The sequence below is a fragment of the Aricia agestis genome, chromosome 2 (assembly GCF_905147365.1).
Source record: "Aricia agestis chromosome 2, ilAriAges1.1, whole genome shotgun sequence".
Classification (NCBI taxonomy): domain Eukaryota; kingdom Metazoa; phylum Arthropoda; class Insecta; order Lepidoptera; family Lycaenidae; genus Aricia; species Aricia agestis.
In genome coordinates, this window is record NC_056407.1 from 21605709 (window position 1) to 21614312 (window position 8604).

Sequence of the window (8604 nt, forward strand, 5' to 3'; positions counted from 1 at the left end):
AAATCGGGTTTGGACGGTAACATATATATCGACGCGCTCAGAAAACTTCGATAGCGCGATGCAGGAATGTTAGGCGAATTGTAGGTACCGCCACAGTAGTATAATAGTAGATAATGCGACCAAATTAAAATATCACTGATCGCATACATTTGTTACGCTATAATAGTTCTTCAGCTTTTCAAATTTCAGGTTTAGTTATAGAAAATTTAAGATCTTAGTTATTCTCACGTTTTACCACAATAATTTTGAAATCATGTTGTTTTTTTTTAATTTTCCTATATTACGATCTCCGGTTGAAAATGTTTGACTTCTATTTTTAAACTAGCTGTCCCGGTGAACTTCGTGTCACTTTAAAACCTTCCCTGGACTTCTACGAATATTTTAAGACAAAAATCAGCCCCATCCGTTCAGTCGTTTTGGAGTTTTAGCGCGACTAACACCTTTGAAAATCCATTTTTATATATAAGATTGTATGTTTAGCAATGATATTCTACTTATACAGATATGTTACGTCGATACTATTTTCCGGCTTAAATCTCTTCCGAACAATTTTCAAATTCAAAATTGCAGACATTGACAGATTTGACAGATATTGACGGCCTCATCCAAAGGAACATATTTTTATAGATGGTACCTATTCATTGGGATATGATCCTATTGATAGGAATTATTCTGCACAAGTTTAAAAAGCATAAAATTTAATTAAGTAAATTAAGATTTTTTTTTAAATTTCTTAATTCCCGCCAAAATCTTTAAAAAGTAATGAAATAAACTTTACTGACTTTAAATTATTATTCCTAAGAGTAAAGTAATATTTTAGTCCATAAATGTTGTCAAGGTGTATCGGGGGACCGGCGACCGCTAATGTAGATGTTTGATTTCATAATTCATAACATTATAGTTTAAGGGTCAGTTCACAGCGACCCGAGAGAATCAGCGACTATTACGCCATTATGGCGATAAAAAATGCAAAAGTCGCTGTTGTCGTAGTTTACTTGGCGGTCCCCCGATACACCATGACAACATTTATGGACTAAAATATTACTTTACTCTTAGGAATTATTTAAAGCCAGTAAATATTATTTCATTATTTTTAAAGATTTTGGCGGAGGCTTTTTTTAATTTCTTAATTTAATTTAATTTAACCATATTAATGTTTGATTGTCTGTTACCTCCTCACGCCCAAACTGGTGAACCGATTTTGCTATTTGGTATGTTTTTTTTAAATGGAAATAAGGGGGCAAACGAGCAAACGGGTCACCTGATGGAAAGCAACTTCCGTCGCCCATGGACACTCGCAGCATCAGAAGAGCTGCAGGTGCGTTGCCGGCCTTTTAAGAGGGAATAGAGGAGAGTAGGGATAGGAAGGGAAGGGAATAGGGGACGGTAGGGAAGGGAATAGGATAGGGGATTGGGCCTCCGGTAAACTCACTCACTCGACGAAACACAGCGCAAGCGCTGTTTCACGCCGGTTTTCTGTGAGAACGTGGTATTTCTCCGGTCGAGCCGGCCAACTCGTGCCGAAACATGGCTCTCCCACGTAAGTATGTACTTAGATAGTTTGAGTTCCAGGAAAAGACATAAATAATAATAATATTGTTATTTTAATTCTCATCGTCTAACGTACAGTACTGTAGTCTGTAGGTACTACTAACTACGCAGTCAATAAGTTTTGATGATTGCTCAAGATTTGAGCAAACCGTTGCGATATTGATGATTCTTGTGCTACTTAGTCAAATATTTATTCGACAAATGTAATGTGTGTTATCTATAAATACAGTCTATTCAATGTTAATTTACCTACTTTCAATAACAGTCAAGTTGCATACATAATTTTGACAAAGGAATTAAAAATGTATGGGTTTTGATTTTTGAGTTTAAACATACGGCATCACAAGCGCCATTTCAGTTATTCCTATAATAATACTCCCCACACCGGTTTCGATGACGGTGGCCGGTTTCATTGAAACCAGACCAGGTACGCAGGAGTAATTTTATAGTGCCCAAGTGTGTGCGCAGTACACAAGAGCACTCTCTATTCCTTTACTCTCATAACCCAGTGGGACGGAAGACCGACACGACTGGCGAGAGATCAGGCGCAGGACCGACTTTTTACATGCCCATCCGACGCATGGATCATCTTACTTGTCAGACAATCAGGTGATTCAATCAGCCTGCATTGTCCTAACCAAACTTGGAAATAACATGTTTCCAACGCGGGATTCGAACCCACGACCTCCGAAGTCGAGAGCGACGCTCTAACCACTAGACCACGGAGGCGTTATTCCTATGCCATGCGTATGGCTGCCATACACTTACGGACTACGGTCTACCGGAAAGGTGCACCTGTGCAGGTGCAGGTATGCCTGCGCAGGTAAACCCGAATGTGTGTGGAATTATAGACCTGTGCAGTTTTTTGGACCTGCGCAGGCGACCGGCGCAAAATCGAAAATCAATTCTTTCGCGTGCTACCTGCACAGGCATACCTGCACAAGTGACCTCTCCGGTAGATCGTAGCGTGTATGGCTTACATTAATTATACTTTTTTTTAATATCGAATGCATAAAAGTTGATAAAAGTAAAACGAAAAAAATAAAAATAACCTAAACGTATTTCATGAAAACAATAAACATTTTGTAGTACACTGACCTTTGTAGAGTCACAATAGACAGAACGAACCAGTAGGCCGATTTCAAACAAGCTGACAAATCAGCGCGTTGAACCAAGTGGTACCGCTGCAAGCATAATATTATAAACGGCAGAGCAACGCACAGGCATCAGTTTAAATCAGCGTTGCCAAATTTTTTTTGTGCCAAATCGGGACTTTGGAACTTTTTGCGCCAAGTCGGGACTTTGAAAAGCGGGGCAAAGTAAAAAAAAAGGTATAAAATCGAAAGTTTTTTCTTGCTTTAAATAACGTTTACGGGACAATCACTGACCTCCATCATTATACAATGTATAATGGATTTCAGTGGAGACAATAGATAGCAAAAGTAGCCAAAGAAAATCCACCCCTCTACCTCCCACACTCTTATCTTTACGCTCCTTTCTTTCTCAGCACGTAGCACGTACGTTCGGACTTTTCCCGAAAAGCGGGACTGAGCCTGTCCCACGCGGGACATTTAATTTTGATGAAAAAGTCGGGACGTCCCGCCAAAATCGGGACGTCTGGCAACGCTGGTTTAAATAGAAGTCTTTGCGTACAGGGGCATGCGCCGGCCGATATGACAGAGCAAACTACGAGTGTCGAGTACGTCAAACGTATTTTTGAGGACAAGTCGGCCTACTGGTTCGTTCTGTCTATTGTGGTAGTATGTTGTCATAAACTGTTCTTGAACACCGTTATAAGCCTTATACCTTTGCTGGAGATTAAGGCGACCGTAACAACAAAGGTAAATTTTAAAGTAAGTAAATGTGTGATGCATCCATACTAATATAAAGTAAGTATTTGAATGTGAAAGTATGTCTGTTTGTCTGTTACCTCTTTAAATTCAAGCCGCTGAACCGATTAGAATAGGTATACTTTGGATAAATGAATAAATAAATACTTTGGATCTTAGGGAAGAATCGTCAAGACAGCAAAATATAAGAATCTAGTTATATCACAGAATAGATATAATAGTACAAGATTATATTATAATATGTAAATTCGTTTTCTGTAAATCTATAATATTCTTCTTAAAAACTACGAGACTCTTTTAGTTAATACTCATTACCTAGGTCGTAGCTGGTACACAGAGGAGCAGTATACATAAACCATAGTGTCTAAACTAAACACACTAGGCCGAAGTTACGCGGCGGAAATTCCGCATGATTACGCCCGCAATGTCAAACGCATACGCATACAATATACGGCAGAACGCGACGGAATAGTGTGCTGTGTGTCATCGGTCATTTAAAATACATTGCGGGCGCAATCATGCGGAATTTCCGCCGCGTAACTTCGGCCTAGTGTGTTAACTTACACTAAACGTTAGCACAGAATACATATTAGTAAAACAAACGTTAGTAAAATTCCTTTGATTTTATAAGGTCTATAAAACAAAAGCGCTATAAATAAACATTGAGATGTATGGAGTTGCTATTGCAAACAAACACAACACACACTAGAGGTATGAGCGGGGAGGGAGGCGGGGCGGTGATTGCTATAGATCAGTACCGCAGAAGTGACACAGTTTTGTGCCTACACTCGAATGAATGCAGAATCTATTTGAGTAAGTGGATGAAATAAAAATCAAAATTACTATTTAATAAAATTTATATAATTATGTATGGATCCACAGTCCATTAGCCAATTACCTTATTCAAATTACTTACTTAAATATTTTCAATTACAATAATAAAATAATTATAATGTACGTAAGTATGTATATTGTACGCAATATTTAAATATTATCAAAATACAAACTCGTCTACGTGAGTACTTCATTCATCGTTGTCTTATCCATAGATCTGTATTCTGCCTACATTAGCTTCTGTTAAATGTGACCAAGCATTGCGTTGCGGTGTCAACTCCATACATCTCAATGGCTATAAACAGTTGTATTTTTAAAACATAAACAAACATATATTTTTCTGCATAAAAAGTTTACCTTCTGGCAAAAAAAAAACAAGTTTTAAGTTTTTTTGAGCGGAAGAATACCGAAGTCCATAAAATACGTACGATGCATACGTACAACAAAATAATGTGTTTCGACCATCTGACATCGAATCGACTGAAAATGATTCCTAGTTAGATCGATTTATCGCCCTGAAAATCGTTGGAGCCGATTCCGAGATTCCAATTTTATATATATTTATTGGATTAGATTTCAACTCTTTTTAGGCCAAACATTAACCTATAGGAACTAGGCCCTAGATATTAAACCACTCATGTAAGAACTTACATGAGTGCTTTAATATCTTATTTCTTTAAACGAGCAATTCTTGTATATATATACAAGAATTGCTCGTTTAAAGATATAAGATATTAAAGCACTCATGAAAGTTCTTACTCGAAATTCATGTCAGATACACACTAGTCACTAAATATGTAGTAATCCCACCAAAAACATACCTGTTACAATAGGGCCTAGTTCCTATATGTTAATGTTTGGCCTAAAAAGAGTTGAAATCTAATCCAATGCCAAGTTCAGATGCACTTCATCGATACCTTTTTTCAAGAAATCATACCTATTTTTTTCTTTTTGTGCCACGTCCGATATGAAGAATACTTTCGATAGATGTTGCTAGTGGTATTTGTTAAACTATTAAAAGAAGCCATTTTTTTTTAAGTAAACAGTATATTTTATAAAAATTAAGCTATACACTACACAGTGTGCATTATACATGACAATATTTTATACGCCCCTCCCCCGTCTCTCCTCCTCCCACCCTTCTCATCGTATTCTCATTGTGTCACTTGCACTGGTACATAAGAATTTTTATCATAAGTTTTATCATAAGATTTCTTAAATTTATTAATTTTTTGTTCATCTACATAAAACACGCGATCCGTGTGCCAAATTTCATAACGCTAGGACAAATGACAATTGGAAGTGGCCTCTGGTTCGTAGATGAACCGACTCACGCTTGACCGATTTCTTAGATAATATTTTCTCAAGTTTTTGGTAATCTACATAATATAACACACGATCTTTGTGCCGAATTTCGTAATGCTATGACAATTATTGGAAGTGGCCTAGGAAACCTCTAGAGGTTTCCATTACCGGTCAGTGAGTGAGTGAATGAGTGAGTGCCAATATCTATTTTTACAGGGACATATTTCAGGATCTACCGAACATGTATCCATGAAATTATACTGCTTATGCAAGAGTATTACGTAGGTATAATTTTATCTTTGCACTCACAATAGACACTGAGCTACATAACAGGAGCATACAGGAGGGTCAAAAGTGCATAAAACTAGGCCTGCGCACTTCCGTGCGCTTTGATAAAAATTTGCAGAAAGCTAAGCCAAATAATAGAAGAGATCAAGTTAGTTTAAAATGGATTAAGAATAGGACACACTAATGAAACTCACATCCATCTCATCACCAAAGAAGCGAAGAAAAGATGCGCAAGGTGTGATTAATGGTGAAGTTTCTGTTAAGCATATTATGTTAATTGATTGTTCAATGTACCTATAATAGTGAGCATCTAAAAATTAATATCCCGACATGTTTTATTAAGTGTTTTGAAAGTACTGAAAAAATTGTAACATATTTGCTAAAGTTAATTAAGTACTTAAGTACTATGATTTGATTAAACATTGTGAGCCTCAATTGGTCGCTAATGACCTTGTTTTTTGAGCGACCTAAAATAAATAAAATAAAAAAACTTGCAGACTCAAGTACTCCTGAACTATCTCCACTTACCTACTTAATTTATTACTTTTAAGATTTATTATTGTGTCAAAAGATTCTTACAATATTTTATGCATTTTTTAATAATGTTATAAATCATACCTTTGCAAAATATTCCAGTCGACCGAGTCACAGTGATGTTGTCGAAACTGACGTCCACAGATATCGGTGACAACATTTTCGCACTTTCAGTACTTGTACTTGCATAATCAACATACGAAACACTCGCCATTTCTCAAAAGTTTAGATAAACTTGCTATAACAAGCGTTAACCTTTAAAATATTATGAACTTTATGAAAAATTTCAGCGTTTACTGAAATGACGGACTTATAATTGAGGAGATGTTTAGCGGGCAAAGTGCACCGGGTAACTGCTCATAAAACTTAGTGATTATATTCTCTTTGACTGCATAGATTTGATGACAAAGTTGCACTGATTGGTATGTCATTCGATTACCCAGCAATCAGCATTATATTAGCGATAGGATTGTGAGTATCTGTCTGTCTGTCTGTCCATCTGTCTGTCTGTCTGTCCGTCCATCTGTCTGTCTCTCTGTCGATCGGTCTGTCTGTCTGTCCATCTGTCTGTCTGTCCGTCTGTCTGTCCGTCTGTCTGTCCGTCTGTCTGTCCGTCTGTCTGCCGTCTGTCTGTCCGTCCGTCTGTCTGTCAGTCTGTCCGTCTGTCAGTCCGCGGTTTTACTCAGAGACTATAGGACCTACAAAGCTGTAATTCGGCATGAATGCAGATACACTTATTAATGATGCCGACAGAATGGTATATAAAATCTTAATATATATTTTTTATGCTACACATCAAGCGAGGATGATTTTTTTCGCGTCCACCCCACCGTGTGGGGTGTCGTTGGATAAGTTTTTTAAAAATATAACGAGTATTGATAGATCATTTTCCGATTTAGGGATCCATTTGTGAAATATGAAGTTTCAAAGCGGAAAAATCGTTACGAGTCGTTATGAGCCGGAAATGTGAAAAAATTCACGGGAGTAGGAAACAGGCAAAGAAGACTTCATAAGTTATTGAGTAATCGTAAATTGAGTATCGATCAACTAAAAATAATATTCTAATTCCTTTGAAAGTTACGAGATGATGTTTTTACTTGTTAGTAGTACGTAAAAGACGTTATTTAAAATGTACATTTATTGACCATACAAAAATTATCAAAAACTAGCGGTACCACAGAATACATAATATTAGTTTAAAACAAGCGGTACTACGAAACCCTTTATTGCGTGTGGCCCGACACGTACTTGGCCGGTTTTTTAAAGTTTCTAATTTCTTTATACATAATAATTATTCTATCGCGTTGACCGCTCGCTGACCGTCGGCGCCGACACCGAAATGTATGAAACATCAGCGATGATCGCTACGCGTTATTGATAAAACGATGTAGGTAACGCATCCTGGAATTTCTTAAGGCCCAGTAGTCCCTAAAATTAGCAGGTCGATGTCTGTCAGTACGAATATCGACGTTAAGGACATTAAAATAACATTCATATCAGCGCGCCTTGTACAGTGGCTGATACGCGCTCGCCGCGTGCCTTGATAATAGAAAATAGAAGTAAAAACCTTTTGTTTTTAGTAATTACACAAATCAAATATATTGTTACGTGCTAGGGTTCGAGGATTTGGAAAGAAAGACCTGCTGACTCTCTTGAAGACTTTATTCACTAAGTCCAGGTCACACAAGCACACACTAAGTCCAAACATTAATCACTAGGTCCAATCACTAAGCACTATCACTGTCCTAGGTCGTAGCCAAGTCGCAGGTTTCACTGGTTCACTCACTATTGATCACTTGTTGTCGCCTCGAAGATCGCTCAGATTGAACTGAATTCTCGGGCCGTCTACCTGCGGCTTTTTATATGGCGAGACGAATTCCAGAAAGTTCCCGATTCACGTAAACAAGTAAACAAGTATGGGAACCTTCTAGGAGGCTCGAGCATGTACCACCTAGCGCCATCTAGTTTCGAGTAGGGGATTTATGTGTAGTGTGTCCCCTGATCAGTTTCACTGGTTTGCCGCTAGATGGCACCACATGTCCGTATACCATGTACCGTAACAATATCAAATCGTCTACGTTAGGTTACGACACATATACTACATTTTTTGTTTTTTCTGAAAAGTGTGTAATTTAGCCATAAAATGATTTAATGAAAAACAGCGTTATAACATGAGTCATCTTTGAGATTTTTTTCTATGGAGCAGAATTTTTCAATTTGTGTACTGAAATACCTTTGCGTA

General features: G+C 37.5%; 1 protein-coding gene across 1 annotated transcript in view; it reads right to left on the bottom strand.

The window, feature by feature from the left end:
- Positions 1 to 6699, bottom strand: part of LOC121738048 (ATP-binding cassette sub-family G member 4-like) — a 156694-nt gene extending 149995 nt beyond the window's left edge. Inside the window, exon 1 of the mRNA XM_042129872.1 lies at positions 6447 to 6699. Coding sequence (XP_041985806.1) covers positions 6447 to 6576 — 130 coding nt within the window. The 5' untranslated portion in view covers positions 6577 to 6699. The remainder of the gene's footprint in view (positions 1 to 6446) is intronic.
- Between the last annotated feature and the right edge of the window lie 1905 nt (positions 6700 to 8604).